Source organism: Mesocricetus auratus, unplaced genomic scaffold (assembly GCF_017639785.1).
Source record: "Mesocricetus auratus isolate SY011 unplaced genomic scaffold, BCM_Maur_2.0 Super-Scaffold_4256, whole genome shotgun sequence".
In the NCBI taxonomy this organism is placed as follows: domain Eukaryota; kingdom Metazoa; phylum Chordata; class Mammalia; order Rodentia; family Cricetidae; genus Mesocricetus; species Mesocricetus auratus.
The window spans coordinates 101,727,408-101,749,829 of record NW_024429182.1 but is presented as its reverse complement, the minus strand read 5'-3'; the positions used below and the strand labels follow the sequence as shown (position 1 = coordinate 101,749,829).

The 22,422-nt window shown below is 46.0% G+C and overlaps 1 protein-coding gene across 13 annotated transcripts in view; it reads left to right on the top strand.

Moving 5' to 3' along the window:
* Window positions 1-22,422, top strand: part of Tenm4 (teneurin transmembrane protein 4) — a 735,641-nt gene that overhangs the window by 346,588 nt on the left and 366,631 nt on the right. For all 13 annotated transcript variants that reach the window (XM_040728397.1, XM_040728368.1, XM_040728396.1 and 10 more), the window contains one exon: window positions 73-342. In XM_040728397.1, the coding sequence (XP_040584331.1) occupies window positions 73-342 (270 nt within the window). The remainder of the gene's footprint in view (window positions 1-72; window positions 343-22,422) is intronic.

The window sequence follows — 22,422 nt, the reverse complement described above, 5'->3', positions numbered from 1 at the left end:
CAGCAGTAAGGGGCTTCCGGTTTGGAAAACTCCCCCCAGCACCTGCACCATAATTATCTTGTCTCCTTCCAGGCACTAATTTCACCCTGCGTGAGCTGGGGCTCGGGGAGATGACTCCCCCTCATGGGACCCTCTACCGGACAGACATTGGCCTCCCACACTGTGGCTATTCCATGGGAGCCGGCTCTGATGCTGACCTGGAAGCAGATACTGTGCTGTCTCCTGAACACCCCGTGCGCCTGTGGGGCCGGAGCACGCGATCAGGGCGCAGCTCCTGCCTGTCCAGTCGGGCCAACTCCAACCTTACGCTCACGGACACTGAACATGAGAACACAGAGACTGGTGAGTGCCTCACCTAGCCTGTTGGTTACGGAGATCGCCAAGACCATGGTTTTAATCATACTATTGATTTCTCTCTCTATCCCTGGAGCTCCAGGAGAAGCCGATGAAAAATTGCTTTGCCCTCAGTGGGCAAAAGTCAGAGCCTTTTGTAATGTCACATGAAATACCCACCCATCAGCAATGTGTCAGAGAGGGGTCACTGCACTTTCCATCCAGACTAGGGCAGGGCTAAAGTGCCGGGTTATTGCTTACAAGGTAAGGGAGCAGAGGGCTTCAGGTGTTGGTACCCCGTCCCCTATAGAGCTGGTTCCCTGTGAGGTCCTCAGTACCCAGCTCTGCTCCCAGACTCTCTAGCATCCAATTGCTCCCCAGGCCTAGGCCATCTCCAGGGACCCTGTCCCATTTCACTGTCTTTTGTTGCTCAGAAGGTTTACAGACCAAGATTGTCAAATGACAGTAACTTGACCTTTGGGGTATAGGGGAGATATAGGTCAAAGGCTTCAAAGTATTAGTTAGGAGGAATAAATTTACATGATTGTTTGTGTGGAATGTCTAGTAACCCAAAAGCTCGGAGTCAGGAAATCATAGTTTTCCCAAACTGGGTCCATTTGAATAGACATTACTTGTTGAACATTTCTAATCCCCAAATCTGAAATCTAGAAATGCTCCCTATTCCAACACGATGTTCAGAAAGTTTAGATTTCAGAGTTTCTGTTTTTAAGATTAAGGGTCTCCAAATTATTAAGGCATAGGTTGCCAATGTCCTCTCCTCCCTCAAAATGTAAGATGGTGGACTCATGGTCTGCTTGATTTGATCATTCCACAATGTGTGCATCCATCTATCAAAGCATCCCACTATATCCTGTAAATGCACGCAGTCACCCTTTGTCAATTAAAAAGAGTTAAGAAAGTAAGACTCAATTGTAAGGTGAAAAGGAGGCCCTGCCCCACATCTGCATATCATCATGAGGGCCTGGCTATAGGCTCCTTGTTCAGCACCTCCACCCATCAAGACTCAGGGGTGCTATGGTGTTAGAAAAAGGACAATTAGTTCACACGTGTTCTTATGTCAGAGGAATGGGAGCCCAGCTTCAGAATCTTCCTCTCCCTTCTCACCTTGTTGATAGTGCCCTGAGGGACTCAGAGTCTACCTTGGTCCTATGTGTGACCCAGCTGCTAGGAAATCAGCCAGTCTGCCACTGTGTGGTTGGTCCTGCCAGGCCAGCCCTGTGGAGGGGTCCACTGTGGTCCAGCACTGGGGCCTCCGAGAAGCTGACAGAGCCTAGAGCAGCCCCATCTTGGGAAGCTTTTGTTTCTTACTCCTATAACTGACACGGCAAGGCAATGTGGGATGTTACAAAAAAAAAAGTCAGAATGAGAGGAGCCAGCCTGATGCTAGTGGCCCCTACTGGCTGCCAGCTCGAAATGCAAGAACCTGGATTCCCAGCATGCATCTGGGTCAGGATGAGGGCTTAGCCCCTTTAGTCTATTACAAGACAGCTCCAGCTGAGCTGCAAAAGATCAAAGCCCAGATTAGAGATCAGGCAGCTGACCATGACAGTCAGAACCAGGTAGCAGATTTCATCCCCTTAAAGAGGCCAGCTGCAGCAGGGTTCCAGATGTCCATTCTGCCATCTAGGCCTGCGGAGTCCTTCCTAGGAGTGGGGGAGAGACAGGGCCTGGGTACTAACTTGACAATATCATCCTCCCCCAACTCCAGGGAGGGTCCAGTGACCTCAGCCCCTGTGGATCTTCCCTTCCACTGTGGATAGCTTGTATACGTTCATCTCCCACCAAGGCCCAGGCTGAGCTATAAGCCCCGTCTCCCCCTGACTCATGGAACCACAGCACATGTTTAATTGGCAAGGTCACCCATAGACAATGAGGTCTGGTTGTGGGAACAAGACGTGTCTATTCCATCACTGTTCTGGAGTATGGCATTGCTCTTGGCCTCACTTTCCTCACTTAGGGTTTAATGAACTTAGCATCTCTCGTTTTCTGAGCCCTTAAATTAGGAGAGGGAAAGGGTTTTGTGATAGTGAGGAAACACTAGGTCAAACAAGGTTAAACCAGTTTCTCTTGTGCAGGATTTTCTGAGCCTTTAAAACATTAAAATACATGCAGACAGATAAACTGCCAACATTTGTAGGTAGCCCACATCATAGTCTTTGGTCACAGAACCCTTTATTCTCAGCTCATGTGAAGGGGGCAGTGTTCTGACAGCTGCCTTCTATACCAGCTGGCTGAATGGCATTCAGGACTTGTAGACGTGGGATTCTGGCTGTGTAGCATTGGCATGCTGACGAAGAAGGTTCACAGGCTGAAAGTAATAGGAATGCAGAGAGTTAACCACAGCTCCTGATTATCAGCGCCGGAGCACGACTGAGTACTTCAGCCACGGGAGCTCATTTACTGCCTCTTCAACTCTTTGAAGTCAGTTTTATTACATGCATTGCACAGAAACAAGGAACTGTAGCCACAGAGGCCAAGAAGTCTGTCTGGCTCACTTGCTAGATAGAATTAGAACTCGGGCCTTTTTACCTACTTAGAATTGTAACTCCATTAGCTTCAGTTATCATGCAGAATTCTCTGTATAGCAAAATGCTAGGATAGTGTGTTCCTTTGAAGACTTCTTGATATGGTGATAAGGGATCATTTTATGTATTGTCATGACAGAGTAAGACACACACCGTCCATGTTATTGTATCCCTGAGAGCCGAATTACACCTCTGTTGGGGGGGGGGGATAATGACGTACCAGATGAGGCAGCAGACACGGGCCCAGGAGGTAGGTTGCTGGTTCCCCAGCACGGGCATAGCTCCCTCCGTCTGCCTTCCATCTCCACTCGGACCACAGAGCTCTAAGGCCACTGTATTCAGAAGAATGGAAAGGCAAAGGAATGGGAGGGGAGTCCAAAAAATGACCCTGATTTCTGCATCCCTTTAGGGCCAGGACTCCCAGAGCAAACATCCCAGTTTCCATACTCTCAAGCCCTGACTCCCTTGGGAAGCTGTGTTAATGGCTGTTTTATATTTCTGGTCTGAATCATGATAGCAATCATCAGAATGGCTTGCTATCATCCATTGATTAGGTCTGAATTACTATTGCTCAGCCAAGGAAACTGAGGCTCAGACAGATAAAGAGCACAGTGCTGTCTGCTCGCCGAACTGAGGAAGGCTCTGTCAAGACAGTCTGCACTGTCCAGATTTTCCTCTTCTCCTTGCCCTTCCCATCCAACTTCCCACCAAGCCATCCTCTGCTAGTCCGCCATCCACCCCTCTAGATTTGGCTCTCTCCATTTTCTCTGAGTAGAGTTTGGATCTCATCAGAAGAGGAGGGATTGTGGTACTGGACATGCTAGTTATTCATCCCATCCCAATGAGACCACTGTTCAGGAAAAAGGGAAATCAGAACCTACCAAGGGCCCCAGTGCACACATGCGATAGCCACTAATCTTCATGACACTGCAATGGCATCCCTACGTGCCAGATGGGAAAACACTCCACAAACAAGAGTCAACTAACACAACAGTCACTCACATCAACGTGTTGGCAAAGCTTTAATTGGACTGCAGGTCTCTCTGGTCCCTTGCTTGCATCCATCTGAGTCATAAGGAATTTGAGGCCTCTCATTTGCGAATAGCAGCAGTGTGCATCCAAGTTATCAAAGGGACCTCCTGATAAACGTAAAGGGCAGAGCATAAACCCCTGTGACCCCCAGCCACAGAAATGTGCATTCCACTTCCACAACTGGCCTTGCATCCATCATTAGTAATGGCCAACAGTATTGACAGCAGTGGGAGCTTCCGATGAGGTCACAGGGCTGCCGTGTGCAACTGTCACCAGTAATAACTTTTATAGGGTCCATTAAAGCCAATTTCTGTCCCTGATAGTTAATGTCAGCAGCTTTTATGTCGTTGCTTAACATTTGAAATAAATATAAAATTTACTGGGTGATATAAACCCAAACCTTCCTCCTCAAGACCATCAGACAGAGATAGCCTTCAGGTCCCTCCTCCTGAAGGCAGCAAGGAGGATCCAGCATGATAAGCACCCAGTAGGCACCCAATAAATGTTTTTCAGAAGGTGGAGGATGTGATTGGGGCTCCACTCCCAACACTGTGGAAGGATGGCAAAAATCTCTCTGTAGATTCCTGTGAAATTTGTGATTGCTGAGTGTCTCTGGCACGGCAGGCATTATTCTAGAATGTTGAAAACAGAGTAGTAGTGGGGGGTGTGAAGTTAGCCCCCTGTGGTTCTCTACGATAGGAGAGGCATCCAAGTTTGGAAAGAACACTGACTTTAGAGCCCCTGAGGAGACCTGGCCTCACTGTCCATTGCACCAAGTTTCAGCTGTGAGACCTTGAGCAAGCTGGCTCACCTCTCTGAGCCACAGAGCCTGCATTTTAAAAGTGACACACTGGGCCGGGTGGTGGTGGCACACGCCTTTAATCCCAGCACACAGGAGGCAGAGGCAGGCAGATCTCTGTGAGTTCGAGGCTGGGCTGGACCGCCAGCCTCCAAAACAATACAGAGAAACCCTGTCTCGTTAAAAAAAAAAAAGTGACACACTAGTATTATTAGAGACAGAGAAGGGGAAACTAGCAGCTGATTGTTACTGGCTACAGAGTTCTAGTTTGGAGAATAAGATGGTGCTGGAGATAAATAAAAGTGATGGCCACACAGTAATGGAAACACAATAATACCCCGCTTTAAAGAGTCTTAATATTACCTTTAGTTATCATAAAGGCCATAAAATCTGGAGGCTGGGAAGATATCTCAGTCAGTAAAATACTTCCTTCATAAGTATGAGAACCTGACTTCCATCCTCAGAACCAGCATTTAAAAGAATAAAAGGCCAGGTGTAGTGGTAACCTTGCATTCCTGATGCTAGGGTCATGGCGACAGATGGGTCCCCGGGGTCTCCTGGCTAACCAGTATAGTCTGCTTTTCACGCTCCAGGCCACAGATAGACCTTATCTCAACCGTACCTGAGAAACCATACCCTCGGTTAACCTCTGACCTCCACATGCACATGCATACCCATAGATTTACATGAACCCACAAGAACATGTATGCACATACATACAAACAAATAAAAATAATTAAAAGTATAAAACTTCATGCCATCTTTAAGATGTTGCTAGCCTGGAAATCGCTTGGGAAGTTTCTGCCCTGTGACTCCTAAATTCAAGCATTTTCTTGAAGGTCCGGAGAAAGAAGCCGCTCCTCCTGAGTGTGCAGAGGGTGGTTCTCCTCCTCACTCGTGCTCTGAACCTGGGGCTGAGGGCGTGGTGAGATCTGACAGTGTACTAAAGAGAGATGCTCCCAGGAGAGACCACTGCAGGCACCAGAGCTGGAGGTACGAAGAGGCCTGGGTGGCCTCTGTGCTTTCATCCCAGGCACCAAATTAGAAATTCACTGAAAAAAGAAAGTGAAGGGAAGTCAGTTTACCCCTCCTCCATATGATTACATAGTCTGGCATCAAAGGGGTGATTGTGGGTTAAGCTAATGAGGCATCAAGTCCACAGAGCAGTTTGACATCTCCAGGGCATGTGAAGAAAGAGCTCCTTACCAAGTCTTCTGGGTTTTGCCCTCCACACCACCCCTACTCTGGCTCCAGACCCTTGAGAGTCATTCTTTCCAAGATGTAGATGAAACTCTGTCAGTAGGTTTAACATGTTCAGAGTGCTGCAGCTCAACCTACTGTCCAAAGAGACAGCATCTTCCAGGACAGGGAGTGGAGCCAGACAGCTGGGCTGGACACTGAGCACCCACATGGAGTGCCCTCCTACTTCAGGAGCCAGTCTGCCCTCCCTCCTGAACATGCTCATGTTTTCAGGGAGTTTGTCTCCCATTGGACAGTTACCTATGTAACTCCTGAATACACCATGAGGCCTCAAGTTCTAAAGAGGGCTGGAAAGGACCTGGTGTGAGTCAGAGAATTTAGGAATAATGAGTTAGAAGAGACGTTTTGTCATTTTCTAGGTGAGCACACTGATTTGGAGATCAGTGGCATGTTGAAAGGGGCAGAGCCAAGTCTTAAACCCAGATATGTCTCTTTCCATCATCATTATGTTACTTGACTACTCCACTCCATGGTATGTGCTGTTTGTAGAAACATGTGCTCAACACATGATGTCTAGGAAATAATTCTGGCTATATCTAGAACATAAATTTCCTTGCCTATGTTAGATATTTCAAGAAAAGCAAATGGACCTCTCCAATATGAGCAGGATATAAAAATCACACCAGGTCACTTTCCTACTGTGTCAAGCTAGAGAAAAGTTTAAGAGAAAAGCACCATCATAAAGCACCCACGAAGACTCTCTAGAGGAGGTGCTAGACCCCAGGCTAGAGGATGGGGTGGGATTTAACAGGTGAAGGAATCAGAGGAAGGGCTTTCTGTGTGGACAAACAGCAAGGGTGCTCCCAGAGCCTGTGCTGAGTAAACATATGTGAGCATGTTTTAAGGGGATCTGGGGATGGAGTTGGGAAGACAGATGACTGAGTTCAGCACTGCTTTGAATCATCTGGAGAAACAGAAACCACACTTTCAGTTTCAGATGAGTGAGTTTATTAAGCTTGCAGCAAACAAAAGTAAAGAACAAAGAGCAAGTAGCAGATAGCAAAGCTTTTACCATCCAGTGGACAACCGAATAACTTGATTGAGAGACAGAGGAAACATAGGTAACATCATCAAACCAGGCGCACATCCCCAGAAACTGATTGGGGGACAATGAGTCATGCTGGAGTCCCACCTGAGAGTGTCTCCATCAGTAAGCTCCTGGCGTCTTATTACAACCATGCACGTTTTTATATTGTAGGGCAAACAATAACAATGTCTGTTGGGAGTGATTTGCCTTCTAGCTGTTCTCAAGGACACAATGTTTTTAATATCCTTAGATGTTTGCTGTGTTTCCCTGCCCTTGTTCCAGAGCCAGTGGCTAGCCTGACCCGGGACAGGGTTTTGGAGGACACTTGATATAAACATGCTTAAGTCTGAGACGAAGGAGGACCTTCTTGATACCACAGTCCACTCTTGGCAAGCCCAAACATCTCATGACAATTCACTATGATGGTGTATATCTCAGATGCCATGCTATCTCTTGAGCACTTACTGTATTCTAGGGGTGGTTTCTAAGTACAGAGATCCTATCAATCGCCAAAACTAGGGAAACCACTCACTCTTAAAAATATTAGATTTTAGTGGGGAGAACTAAGGATGAGAAGTTGAAAAACTAAACTATATAAGATCCTTCAAGACAATAGGTGCTATGTGAACAGGTCCTAGCATGGGGGAAAGGGGCTATAGTTTTAGATATGGAGGCCAGAGAAGACTTCATAGAGGCATGACTTTGGAGCTTTGTTGTTGATAACAGGAGTTGTGAGGACATGGGATAAAAGTCTGTGGAAGGAAGAACAGCTACAGGGACCTTGAACAGCAACAAGGGGGCCAGTGAGTAGAATTGTAGAAAAGGCCAGAGTGATGGCCTGGGGTGGAGGGTGTGCAGGCTGTTACTAGGAGAACCACTGAAGATTCTGACTGAGGATGGGCAAGGCCTAACTAGTGCATCAGTGGAGTCATTTTGGACAGTGTATTGAGAGTAGACTCCAGCAGTCAAAGGCTGAAGTGTGATGCTATGGCAAAAATCCAGGTAAGAAAAGATAGGGGGCTCTGACAATGTAGGCAAGACTTACAAGAGCAGGGTTGCCTCTGTCCTGAGCTTCTCTGTCCTGCTTCCTCAAGGTCTTGCTAGCGTCAAGGACTATCGCACCCCCTCACTTCTACTCCTATGAGCAGCGTGGATTCCCAGGTACTTTAAGGCAAGAGCATGTCTATTTGATCTTCTAATAACACACCTACTTCGGCACAGTTGCTGAATCTTTTAGCTACTGGCCTATCCAGGGCTCCCCCTCTCTCCAAGTTTGAGGCTTTGATCTTGAACCATATCCCCAGCTGCTTCTCATCCCAGCTCTCCATCCTGTTTTCTGATCCTGCTGACTCCCTCCCACCCCTGGCCTTGCATTCTTCCCCTTGAGAGGTATTTGCTACTAACTTATTTCGCTAAAACCCTGCCTGTAGCCACAGTTCCAGCCCTTCCTCTGCTCAGTGGCCTCAGACAGCATGACCAAGGACCGAGCCTCTTCAGCACTCTCTCTGCTGTGATTCAAAGGCCATTAACAATGCTGTCCTTGGGAGATCATGGTAAGAGGACTGTAGGAAGTCCTGGCCTGGAACAGGTTCTCCCCACCTCCCTCTACCTGTAAGCTTGTTTAGCAGTGCTAATCAGGCTGTGCCCCATTTCTGCACGGGGAAAGGAGAAGGAGAACGGAGATTCAGACCTTGCTGAATGAAAATGGATTGCTTTCTTGAAACTCTGTTAAGACCCAGTGGGTGTGCAGAGAGGTGCAGCAAACAAGGATTTTGCGTCTAATTTGCGCAAACATGACTTTCAATTCCCGTGGAAGTAAAGCAGTGACCAAATTCTTTCCTGAGATATTGGAGAGGCATTTTCCTCCTTGGGTATGCTCAGCCTTGTCTAGGGCAAGTTGGTTCCTAAGCTTGTTTGAACTTCATCTCACTCAAGATGAAAGAATAGCCAGTGGTTGGAATAGAGCCTCTCGCTGATGAGAGTGTACTGCCAGTGCTGAGTGCAGCACCTAAGGACACATTTGGTTTCAGAATGAGACTGTCACCAGCCCTGATGTGACCCCAGACCAGTTACTTTTCTTTTCTGAGCACCTATCAGCAGTGGGGTGACATGAGAGGGGAATGGGTTTGGGACTTTCACTCAATCTCAGCCGCATGGCAACTGAAGAATCTTATGCAAATCACTGAAGTTGAGCCAGCCTGTTTCCTCCTCTGCAGCTTAGGGGTAAGCGCCTATTACTTAAGAGTGGAAAAGGTAAAAGGAGCCTATACATGAAGGGAGCCCGACACTGTTTTTCAGTCAAAAGCTGTTATGCAGGGCCATTGTTAAAATAATAAATGAACTAGGGAGATTCAGGAGAGAAGACATAGCACAGAGCCAGGTGGATGCTAATCCTGAAAGATGTCGATTTCAGGGACACTTCACACAAAGCATGTGTACTAGGTCACCGTGTAAAATATATTGATGGTTACATATTTTAGTTTTTCCAAAAGTTTTAAGGGGCCAGTGAGATGGTTCAGCAGATAAAAGTAGTTGCCCACATTAGCCTGGCCACCTAAGGTTGATACCTTAAACACACAGTGGAAGGAGAGAACCAGCTCCTACAAGTTATCATCTGACCTCCACACGTATGTGGTGGCACATGTTCTATGTGAATGCATGCTTGCACTCACATCACACACACAATAATAAAAATTCATATTTAAAGGGTTTAAAGAAAGTGCCCAGCACATAACTGGATCCCGTAAATGTTAATTCCCTTACTTTTAAAGAACCCTTAGCTAAAAAATTCCATGATTCAAACCCATCATTCATCAAAACTATTGGCCCACTCTTTCTAGGACCCCCTGTCTGAGACATCTGGGCAGAGTTTATGACTCTGGGATCCGTTAGGCTGACTCAAAGGCTCAGGGCTTGTATGATAACACTGAACCCCCTGGCCTGTTATCCTGTCCCCCTTCTTTTTCTCCCCTGCTGTGTGAGTGGATGACTCACAAGCCCAAGGGTAGACTAGGAGGGTGGCTAGGAAAGCATCCTCGAGCAGGAAGTGCTGCCCCGAGAACACCTGGGGCCTGGATGAGTCATAATGTGGATTTACTCAGCCATCTGGACCACTGTGCTCCACACAACAGTGACAGCAGAACCTTGGGGCACATACTTAAGAATACCACATGTCGCTAGCTAGCATGACTAGTGAGTTTAACATCTCCCAAACCCTTACCACAATTAAATTTCACACCAATCACCCAGGTAGATGGGCCACCATGTAGACACAGCTTTCTTCCCTTTGACCTCATTGTGCGGGGAAGCATGGGGTAGACAAAAGGTAAAGGGGGCCCACGGGGCTCATACGGGCTTGACACATGAAGTTTGATGTGGGGAGGATGACACTGGTTACAGGATCTCTGGAGCCAGGCTCAGGGGAAACCCAGCACAAACCTCCTTAAGTGATTTAGAGAGGATGAGGCCCTCCTCCCAACTCTTCCCACAGTGACAAGGCCAGCTGTCTCTGATAGGGAAGCAGCCATGCAGAAAAGAGCACCCTTAGCAGTGAGGGGGCTGGGTCTGACTGCTGGCTGGATACACTGTTTATCAAATAGCTAGCGTTTGTTATGGCTGAAGCTTAAGAGATGGGCCAAAGGGAAAGCCAGACTTCCCGATGGTGCGGATAAGGATGAATTACTGCCTTGCATACAGCATTTCTTCTGAAAGCGATAAGAAGCCAAACAAAGTTTTACCAGGGAGAAAGTCAAGATCTCCCCTGCTTCAGATTAGGACACATCTAGGGAGATGAACCTTACTTACTCTCTACAAGACTCATTGCCTTTAGGTATGAACTGCAAAGCAATCCGACAAAGTCTCCTGGTCTGGCTGGAACCTGTGTTCCTAATGCACTTGCCTCAAACAGTTCATCAGAGCTTGACTCATTGATGATCTCGGGTCCTGCCTGCTGAACTTGGATTAGAGGGTTCCCTAGTGCATACTGTTTATACAGAGCTAGTTTATACAGCTTGCTTGTATGTGTAATTTCTGCCCTCTTGTATTGAGAAAACTGATTTAGCCTGGGTTTTCTAGAAAACAGCTTCAGGCAAGGAGAAGAGCCCCTGCCTTCTTTGGGAGGTATAATTTCAGGGTAGTACAGGCAAAGGGAAGGAGGAAACTCAGAAGAAAGGTGCTGTGCTGCCATGCTAGTCTCCATAATGACACAGGGCGCCGGGACATAGCTGCTTCTACTCAGTACGCCAACTCATTGGGTTCCCACCAGCTATATAGAGAAACCATGCTTCCAGAAGGAAGAAGCAGAGAAAGAAGGGAAAACAGAAGACAAATCATTGAATCCTGGATTGAAGACCTCAGTGAGCACCAAGAACTTCATTTAATTCCAGGGGTTTAGGACTCCAAATAATTAGCAAAGGTGCTATGCTGAATAGTTTTTTATCAGCTTGACATAAGCTGGAGCCCTTTGAGAGACAGGAACCTCAACTGAGGAAATACCCCCCAGAAGATAGGCAGTGGGCAAGCTTGTGAGGCATTTTCTTCTTCAATAATGGTTGATGTGGGAGGGTTCAGTTCAGTGTGGGTGTCCCATCCCTGGGCTGTGGTTCTGGATACTGTAAGATAGCAGGCTGAGCAAGTCCTGGGGAGGAAGGCAGTAAGCAGTATTTCTCCATGACTTCTGTTTCAGTTCCTTCCTCTGGGTTCTACCTGTGATTTGAACATGTAAGCTAAAATAAGCCCCTTCCTCCCTAAGTGGCTTTTGTGCATGGTGTTTATCACAGGGATAGACATGCTAAGACAGGTGCATACGCTGTCATCAGTACCACTGCTAAGGATTCGTTCAGAAGTGTTCCCAGAAGGTTCACGTTCTGAGTGTTTGGGATGAAGACTGGCATGGCTTGAGAAGTTCTGTAAGCACTGAGGAGTGAAGCTTGGCTGAAGGAAGTGGGTCACTGGGGAGTGGGTTCTTGAGGTATGTTATCCCTGCCTACTTCTTGCAATGCTCTCTTGCTTTCCACCATGATGTGATGTGAACTGTTCTGCAAAGCCTTCCCTGTTAGGGTGAACCCAAACCTCTAAAACCATGACCCCAGATTAACCTTCTCACCCTTAAGTTGTCTGTTGGAGTATTTCTGTCAGAGCAATGCAAAGTGGCTAATCCACTGTGGTTAACTATTCCCTTCTCCCTCCTTCTTCCTGTCCTTCCCTCTCCCTTTTACTCATAAACTCTGCGTTTGTTAATAAAGGTGCCAATAATGCTTACTATCTATTGTGTACATTTACAATAAGCCAGGCAGTATGGGTTCTTTGTTTCATTTAATTGCCCCAATCAGTTTGTAAAGCCATTTGTTATTAGCATTTTACAAATGGTTAAAATGAGGCCTTAGAAGTTTCTCATTATTTGCCAGGCAGGAAGTCCCAGAGTTTACTTCTAAATCCAAAGCTTGAGCCCCTAGCTGTGTTTCCTGGTGGAGACAGGAATACAAACGGTTTGAGTGAATGACCACCAGTGCTTTCACAGGTTAAAACGATGCTGATACACCAAACTTACCCCTCTAAACGAACATAGCTGCCCACACTTAAGCTCAGACAACTCTGGAGCCACATTGTCTGGATTTGAGCACTTTCGCTACGGCTTGTTTTATATTGCAGGGCAAAAATCCCTTAATTTCTCCATTCCTCTGTTTTCTTGTCTGGAAAGTTGGGACAGTTCTGCTCCCACCTCACAGGAAAGTTACAAGGACTACGTGTGAGTGAGTGAAGAGAGTTACAGCACTGGAAATACTATTTGGCACACAGGAGGTGCTGTGCAAAGTCTATGCTGTTATCATTAATTGCACAGCCCTTCAGGGCTTATGCCACTGTTACACATCTTCAGGAACCTATGAGGCTCATCGCTGGGTAGAAGTAAGTGCTCACAGATCACTCATCTGGATGGAGGCAGACATGGGATTCAACCCCAGGTCTCTCCAACTCCACACCCACACATAGTTGCTCATGGTTCCATCTGGCAGCTTGGCTCTTACTTCAGGGATGATTCCCAGGCACCTGGGCCAAGAATAAGGACTCTGGCAAGCCTAGTTGTCCTCAGAGGCTTCTCCCAGGCTGCTCTGTGAGAAACAGCCACCTTCTGGAAGAGGCATACTTCCCTTCAAATAAATAGGTAACCCCTTTATGTTCCCAACGCTGATGAGCTTGCTGCACTTAGTTTTGTAGTACCCTAACTACAAAATAAATTGCTTTGGCGAGTGCACCTCTATGAAGCAAGTAAGTGTGTGAAACAACCCAGGTTCAAAGCAGGCTATAAACAAAGGGAAATTGTTTGCAATTCTAGCTCCTTGTAAAGATGGAAGAGGGTGGAGAGGAGAGCCATCTTGGGTGTGAAGTGGCCTGTGAAAATGCAGAAGCTGCTTCAAGTGGGAACCGAATGGGCTGGAGGCAGGAGCCAGGCAGCAATTAGATTGTGTGTGTTTGTGTGTTTACACGCCAAGTGTTACAGCTGCTCTGAGTCCCAGGGCACCTGAAGTTTCTGGGCTCTTGTAGCTAAGCTCAGAAATAGAAATAGAGACTGTTATTAAGAAAGGGAAATGTGCTTCAGAGAATGGGAGTGAGCTGGTAAGCGGAGGCTAGAGCATTCGCTCAAAAGACTAGGAGAACAGGGACTCCTGACCCATCATAGGCCATTTCCATAGCACCCACCCCTCCCACGATTGTGCATCGTGGGCTCTTTCCAATCATGATCTGTCCTTTATATGTAGGCTGGGTGGTGAAGAAATTCCAGCCTTTCTCTGCCAACTGATTCCTTTCAGGTGTTAATCCTGCTGTAACTTTTTCCAATCCCTACTCCTCCCATCACTCAGGATTCAGGCTTCTTCCTAGCTGTAGCCACCATCTTTGCATTCTCAGCTTCCCCAAGGCTATTGGGAGCTAATGGATGGATTGCATATGTGAGGAAAATATTTGTAGTCTGGCCATTGTTATTCACATTTAGAAAGAGCAGAATAACTCACAATAACTTGTCAATACCTACATTCCACAAACAGCTAGCTCATTGTCTGTCTCTTAACCCTGACAGTGAAATTAGAACTTGGAGCCAATGTTGGGACACACCCACAGTTAGAGTGAAATCCTACTGGGGCCCAATATACTGCAGGATTCACTGCCAAGATTTATGATTCAAAAGAGACGCAAAGCAAAGCATCTAAGGGGAAGACATATGGGATAGAACACTGAGGAAGCCAGCTCCACGCTTCTGAGGGGCTTCCCTTGCTGAGGGCCAGCGGGTGAGCTTGATCTATGCAGCCATGAGTCGTAATGGCATCCACGAGGTGTTGTCATCCAGAAAAGCACAGTAGAGACCCGGAGCCGTAGTTTTTTTTTTTTTTTTTTTTTAATCAGGAGACTGATCATACAGGTATCTTTTGCTGGCTACACACCAAATTCCAGACTGAGAAACAATGCAGCTGTTTAACATAAGCACACTACTTGGATAAGCAGCCAGGCACCATGAGTCACTCTGATGACTCAGGGCGGGACTGTTTATCAGCAGGTTCCCAGACACCAACCCGGGATCAGTCTTGTAAGCAGAACTGTGTGGATGCAATGTCAGGTTTACTGTGGGTTAGTTCCTTTGCACACTGCCCTTGAGTGTGCTCCAGCCTCATCCAAGACTGATCCAAGCAGACCACCCAGTCCATACTTCTCAGGACAGTGTCGAAGTTTTTCGATATTCTCTGTCCTTAGAGTCAGTCTTAACCACTGGCTCTAAGTTTTAGCTGGGAGAGCTTGCTGGTGCAGGTAATAAGTGAAGAAAAGATGAAGCAATGCCTCTTAGAGGAAAGCAACCTACATTCAAGTGACTCTCACAGTAGGACCATGATCCTAGGTCTGTGGTGTCGGTGAATTACATTTAGCAGGACAGTCTGAAACTCTTCCTTCTGGCTCTGCAGTAGACTAGCTATGCATGGCTACAGGAAGTCAGAGGTTGTCTCAGCTTAGGGGCTCATGGTGCAGAGAAAGGTGCAGTAGATAGTCCCGAAGCAGTCACCCTGCAGAAGCACATCTCAGTGCTAGGAACAGCACCGAGTGGCCCATAGCCAGTCAATCAAGGAAAGACTGCCACAGAACCACAGGAGGAAATACCTGTCTCTAATAGTAGGCAATGTGGAAGCTGTTGAATCATTTTGCGGTTGGACAATGCTTTGGGGTGTTGACTGAATTTAGAAATGACCCCAGGGTGCCCTTGTCTTTGGCTTCATCAATTGTAGTCACAAATTTGTCTGGGGCTGATGTGTAAAATGGTGTTGGTTGTTTACATCCAATAGGAAAATGCCAACATCTGTCTAGCTGAGGGTGTCTGGCCTCCACAGCTGCATCTTCCCTTCTCTTATCTCTATAACTTACTTTTCTCACTGCAACAGTAAAACCAAGTTCAGTATAGGCGAGTTTCTTTTGGCTCACAGTTCGAGGATGCAGTCCAGCATGGCACGGGAGGCAAGGTAGCAGAACTCTAAGACAGCAGGTGGCTTTGCACCCACAGTCAGGGCACAGAGAGAGGGGAAGGGTTGACGTTCCTCCCTTCTCCTCCATTTTACTCAGTCTTGCACCCCAGTTTATTTGATGGTGATGCCTGAGTTTATCTTGGGTCTTCCCACCCCAGTTAAGCCCATGTAGACACTGCTCTGCCCATACCCAGAAATTCTACATCCTCTTACATCATATTATACCAAACCTAAAAATAGAGAATAAGACATTGCTACCAGATATGAGAACATGCTTTGAGAGTCTTCCTTACGAACCCTTGTTAAAATCTAGTGTTCAGATAACATAATAATAAAAATGACTTACTTAACAATAGATACAATTATATGACTGAATTAAGTGCTATTATAATTTATTTAATAGTGTATATTTGGTATAATTACTGTATGCCAAGTATAAACATACTCTTTAAAAACCCTTATTTTATCTTTCTGTCTCTCTAAAACTGCTGTCTTCTTTTGGGGCAGATAAGGAAATAGGGAGTGAGATATGCCAAATTCAAACATAGATATCCACATAGTTCCAGAACCCACATTCTCTCCACTGCATGGAGCATCCTTGACTTGCAGATGTCATGGACATTGAAAGAAATGACTGACCAAGCTGTTTGCTGAGCTGAGACCAGTACAAGAGCTTTGTGATCTATTTCATAGTGTTCACACACAGGGAGTTTACAGGACTCCATAAAAGGCCATTGCCCTGGCAGAGGGAGGAGGTACCTAGGGGGTTGCTGTCATAGCTGAATCAAGTGAGCTGGCTGTTGCGCATCCCCAGAGAGCAAGGTTCTGCTTTGTCTACTCTCCATTTCTGCAAAGCTGGCTAATTAATGTGAAAAAGAGCTGCCCATTATTGATCAGTTTTGTATTCCACCACAATGATGTCTTAATGAAGCACAAGGCCTACATCTCAAAAATGGGGTGAAACCTTTAAAGTGGTAGTGATGATTAACCTTGCTGTCACTTTCAGGGGTTCAGTATTATCTCACAAGGGACATTCTTCATAATTTTTAAAACTATGTCTTGTGCTCAGCTGCATTATTTTTCCTTAATACTTAAACATATTCTCAGGTCTATGTATGTCTTAGCAAGACTGTAGTGTATGCATCTCTCCCCAGGGGATCAGGGCCTGGACATGAGAGTCTGTAAATACATGCAAGTTGGAAGGCATTCTTCATACACCCTATGCATTATGCCCATTATTCAGAATTCGAGATGGAAGTCCAGTAAAGATACAAAATACAAAGCTTATACACAGAGTACAAGATTAGGTATCTCAGAAGGACCGAGATCTCTTACCTTACTACTTCCTTGCCACACGGAATAGAAGCTTGACATCTAAAACGTGTTCCCTCTGAAATCTGCTGGATCTGTCCTTGTTTCCTCCTGACTTTGGATGGTTTGTTAGCCATCCCCATCATTCCCTGTCTTGCAACTGCATCAGCACAGTCTCTGCCTTCTCTACTTCATGGCTCTGTCTCTATCAACATATTCATTTATTTCTTGTCCTATAAGCGCAGATTGGAAAACGGGGGCTCTCTAATTCCAATGTGACCTCATCTGTAATTCCAGCCACAACAATCTTATTTCCAAACACTGCCATGTGCTGAGGTCCTGAGTGTAATATTTTAATGCATCTTCTGAGCTGCTCCCTTTAAAGATGCCTATTAGGCACCAGACACTGTCCTCGGCACCATGGTTCTCCCAATCAGAAATGGGGTTCTTAAACTACAGGAAGGAAAGAGACCTGTAGTCTGAATGATGGACCATTTGGGATCATGAAGTTCTCTTCCTCTTTCCTGATCAAGCCAAGTCAGATCACCCAATCTTAGACCCCTTTCTCAGTGTCTCAGCCCTTCACTGGGGACAAGATGTCCCCAGAACACATTCCTGCTTGAGGCCACAAATGTGACCTGAGAGCCATATCTTAACAACAGTGTGTGACTGTGTGATGCCCTGATGATGTGATGGTGTGTCTGTGCTGGAATTTCTGTGTGCAAGCCCTTGCAAATGTCAAGTGAACGCATATATGACAGTATGTAAGTTACACCAATATAAGTTTTTAGTGTGGAAACAAGTTGTGGCCGTGCTTAGGAAGTGTGGAAACAAGTGTGCGTGGATTTGAACACACATGGTGGTGGTGGTGTGTGTGTAAGAGAGGAAGAGAGGAAGAGAGAGAGAGAGAGAGAGAGAGAGAGAGAGAGAGAGAGAGAGAGAGAGAGAGAGAGAGAGAGAATCCAGTTAGTCTTTGTTAATTAAGAACAGGTCCCAGGGAAGCTGCTATATGGCAACACCAATAAATCACTCATTAACTGTCCATGGCTGCCTGCCTCTCAGTCAGCTGCATTGCAGCTCCAGAGGGAGCCAGGCAGGGAGGCCTTCTACTTCAGACCTGTCAGCTGGGGAAAGCTGTGTGTCCCCACCCTCTCTCCTATGAGCATCCCCAAGTCAAACCAGACCAGATAAGGGCTGAGCCACCATCCCCAGATACACAGACTTAAGTCTAAGTCTCGGTATTCAGCCCTACCAGTTCCCCATCTGACCTCACTGGTATCATGCCTCTGCCCTCTGACATGACTGGTCCCATCTCCATGGTGTTCTCTCGGGACCCTGGTCATGTGCTTCTCCACTGCTTTATGGCATCTATACCTGCTCTTCCACAGACACCTGCCACTGCAGAGAGCATCCTGCAGATACTCACAGTCAACCAGCCAAAGCTCATAAAGGAACAGCTACTGGCAATGCTTTAAGGCATAGCCTTTATGTAAAACCATCATAACTTAGGAGGATAAGGAATGGCTCTTTGGAGTGATGAGAATGTTCTAGAACTGGGTAGTTGCAAACGTTGCATGAATTTCAGTGCCACTGAATTTTATATGGGGGTGGGAGGATAAAAAAAAGAAAAACCCAGAACATCTTAGCGTATTTATATTTATTTTCTTACTTTTTCAGTGTCTCATTTTGCTTTTGGTGCTGTCACTCAAACCCAGGGCTTTTCAAAGTGCACACTGTACCATTAATCAACCCTTCAGCCATCACATATTTATTGAATGTATCCATTAGATCAGTCCTGGGAATATGGAAGTGTTTGGGATGAGAGGGTGCAGGTGTACAAGCTGCAAAATACAATCTGCATAATCCTCCAAAAACTAGAACACTCCTGTACTTTCCTTTACTTTATCTAGAGGGAAAACTCAGGGTCACGAGGCATGGACCTTGCTCAAAGTCACAGCATCCTATGGTTGTCTGCTAGGATGTGAACCTCATCTCTGTGCTGCCGTGTGTGTTCAGTTCCCTCAGCTTTCTCCTTGTTTCAGGCTCAGCACCAGCTACCTCTGTCCCAGTGCAGCCAGAGAGTGGAGAAACACAGACCTGACCTGGGTACCAAGGACCTTGGCTCCGCCTCCTTTGACTGGGAGAGCATCTATCCTTTCTAGCCAGCCTCCTTGCCTTAGGCATCTGCCTCCCATTCAAGTACTTCCCAAACCAGGTTCTTTCTAAACTGTGAGCTTGACCTTTGTATGAGTACTCTGCCTTTCTACTAAGCAGGATCCTCAAAAACCTGTGATACTTGAATAAAATGCTTTTTTATATTTGTTTTTGAAAATACATGAACTCACTACAAAACTTGGAACACACTGAAATGTGTTGAAAGGTTTAGAAATGGTAACCCCTCCCCCATGTGTACAGAGCTATTTGATCAAATGAGGCTATATTTAATCTGGTGTAGGGGAAGGAACTGTAATAATTAAAATCTTTGGCCTGGAGAGTTTAGGAACCTCCATCCTTGGAGGAAATCCAGATACAGCCCGGAAGTACACAGGACAATAGTCTGGTGGAAAACTGATAAAAAAAAATGATCACCAGTCTCCCCAAGGCATTGAAGCATACACAAGAGCCTGTATGTACTTTTGATTGGCATAAATGCAGAGCTATCTCAGAGATAGAAACCAAAGGCTCAATCCAACCCTGGGTCCAAATGGAAATAAGATGAGCTCTAAGGGGAGAGAATATATTGGGATGCTTAGCATGAGCTATTTTCCTTTGACTCTAGGTCTCAGGTTCCTTTTCCTAGGCTTATTTGCATATTCATTCCTGCATCCTTGCTACTATCCAATGTGTCATAAGTGCTTATATCTCCAGGTCCTGTTTTGGTGATTATAGATGGAAATGTATTTCTATATTTGTCAGTCTATGTTTATGATGAAACTAACAATTAGGGGCGAGTCTAGCATTTTGATGATTTAACACACTTTACTTCTTACATCCCTTGACAGTCAAACTTTGCTCTTCATAATCTCTCAAGGGCCCAGAGGAAGAAAGTTTCCATATCTGCAGACAGTGGCCTTCCAGCTGCTTTTCACGGCCCACAATCTGCTTAGTCATATGGCTCTACCTAACTACAAGGGAGCAGAGAAATGCGTAGTTAAATAGATGTGGCTGGGAGAGAAAAATGGACACAGGGTTCTGATATAGTTTCCGACTGTGTATATACCTTAGACCAGTGGTTCTCAGCCTTCCTAATGCTGCAACCTTTTAATACAGTTCTTCATGTTATGGTGACCCTCAACCATAAAATTATTTTGTTGCTACTTCTTAACTGTAATTGTGCTACTGTTGTGAATCATAATGTACCTATCTGTGTTTTGTGGTGATCTTAGGTAACCCCTGTGAAAGGATTATTTGACAACCCCAAAGGGGTCGAAACCCACAAGTTGAAAACCACTGCCGTAGACCGTTTCGCCTGTTATGATTGAATGACTTAGATTGTAAATTATATAACAACAGAAAGTTCTTGCTCGGAGTTCTGAAGTCTAGGATCAAAGCTCCAGCAGATCCCTTGTCTGGTGAGGGATCCAATATCTGTTTCTTTTTCTACATCCCCACATGGTGGGAAGGGGAGCTGTGTCTTTGGGCCTATCTTATGATGGCACTAATTCCAGAAATAAGGCGAGAACTCCTATGACCTAATCACCTCCTAAAGGCAGTAGCTTTTCAAACCGAGAGGATGCCCTAAATTGGGTTTCAACATATGAATTTTGCAGGGACATCAGACCAGTTGGCAAGGCAACTGTATGGATGCAGTGAGAGAATGCTGGGCGTGACTGGAGAGAGAGAGAATAAGATGAGAGATAGACATGGCTATGTCTGAAGTTCCTGTGGAACCTCTGAATCAAACGTATTTGTGAATCAGTTGAATATTAGGGCCTGAGGCTTAGGACTTCACACTTTCCCCGGTGCCTCAGAAACCGAAGGTGTGGAGTGACCCCTGGGGAAATGGTGCTTTCCTCTGGGGACCTAAAATCACACATCTATGCCAGGACCAGAATTGCTTTTTAAAACTGTACTGCAATGTGTGTGCTTTCAAAATGGAGTCGTTTCCTGATTGTCACCTTCCTCAGGCCCATTCTCTCAGACTGGGGGGCATCACAGCTCCCTGGGCTTTTGGAGTCCTGTTGCTGGGATACTAAGCCCCTCTCATTGTTCAGAGGCTGAGTCCCAGGGGGCTGGCATTTGCTTGCCAGGCCTGGTACCCAGGTGCTCAGGTAGTGTTTTTTTTTTTTTTTTTGAGCAAATGAATGAATTAATGGCAAGCTATTCAAAACTGTTGGATCCCTGGTGAGAACAAAAATAGTACTTCCACACTGCAGAAGCTTTTAATAAGTTATAACTCAACAAATTAAAATAAACATTTGTCTAAACTTTCACCAACCAAGTCTCCAGAGGGTTGAACACCTTTTCATCTTCAAAGTGCTTTCAAAACAAGAGCTGATTTCCCCCTCCAGGCCCCTCAGTGGATATTGTAAACAGTAAACACACACAGAAATATATTAACATTCAGTAGCTAAGTTGCCTCAGGCTAGTTTTAAAGAGTGCCTTCCCAGGAAAGAAAAGTAATTGTCTTTGGTGTGTGTGTGTGTGTGTGTGTGTGTGTGTGTGTGTGTGTGTGTGTGTGTGTGTGTAGCGTGCATGTCTCTATCTCCTTCCCTCCCTCCCTCCCTCCCTCTCTCTCTCTCTCTGTGTGCATTTCATGAGCAAGAAGTTGTGTCAAAGGCTTCTGGGACCATGGTGCTATCCTCTCAAAGAATATGTCAGGCAGGTAGTCTACTTCCTGGTTTAGAGATTTAAAGAATTCTAAGGCTCCAAGATGTAACTTTTGCAAGGGCACACACTGGATAGATGAGAACCAAAAACTTCTGTTAAGTGCTGCTAATGCCTCAACTACCAGCCTTCACCATGCAGGCTTACTTCCCAACATTTGGCCTACAGATTGGCAATATTAGCAACAAACAGGGGTGATTCATGGCCCCTTCCAAGACTTATTAGATGAGACTCTGGAGACAGAAGCTTGGGATGACATTTTATCTTCTTTGATCACCTAGACCTTATGCTCATAGTGTGTCTCTAAAACTGAAAGAGATGTCTGTCTAAAGGGATAAGAGGGAAAATCAAAAGGGAATCACTGGGTCCAAACACCTCATGCCTTGCATTGAGCTTGGCAGCTCGGTTCTGTGCACAAACCATGTGGCAACGGCTTCCTCCCCCTGCCTCTGCAGGCTGTGCCGGCCAAGATGGAAAGCTTCCTCTGTGCCCTGCTTTTCATGGCAAGTCTGGGTGGATGTTTTCTCTCCACTCCATATGGATTTTGCAATTAACTCACTAGAAAAGTAAATCACAGGGTGCCTGGAATAATAAGTGCAGTGAACACCAGACTGCAGCCAAGTCATGCTGGATCGGGACTGGGACCCGATCCAGCATGACTAAGGTTTCTGGGTGGGCACAGGAAAAAGGCAGGAGGCTGAAGAAAGGAGAGCAACCCGGAGCAGAAATGGAGCATCTCTGTGGACATTCCATCTAGGTCTGGGTTCCTGTGCAAGTCATAGGTTTCAT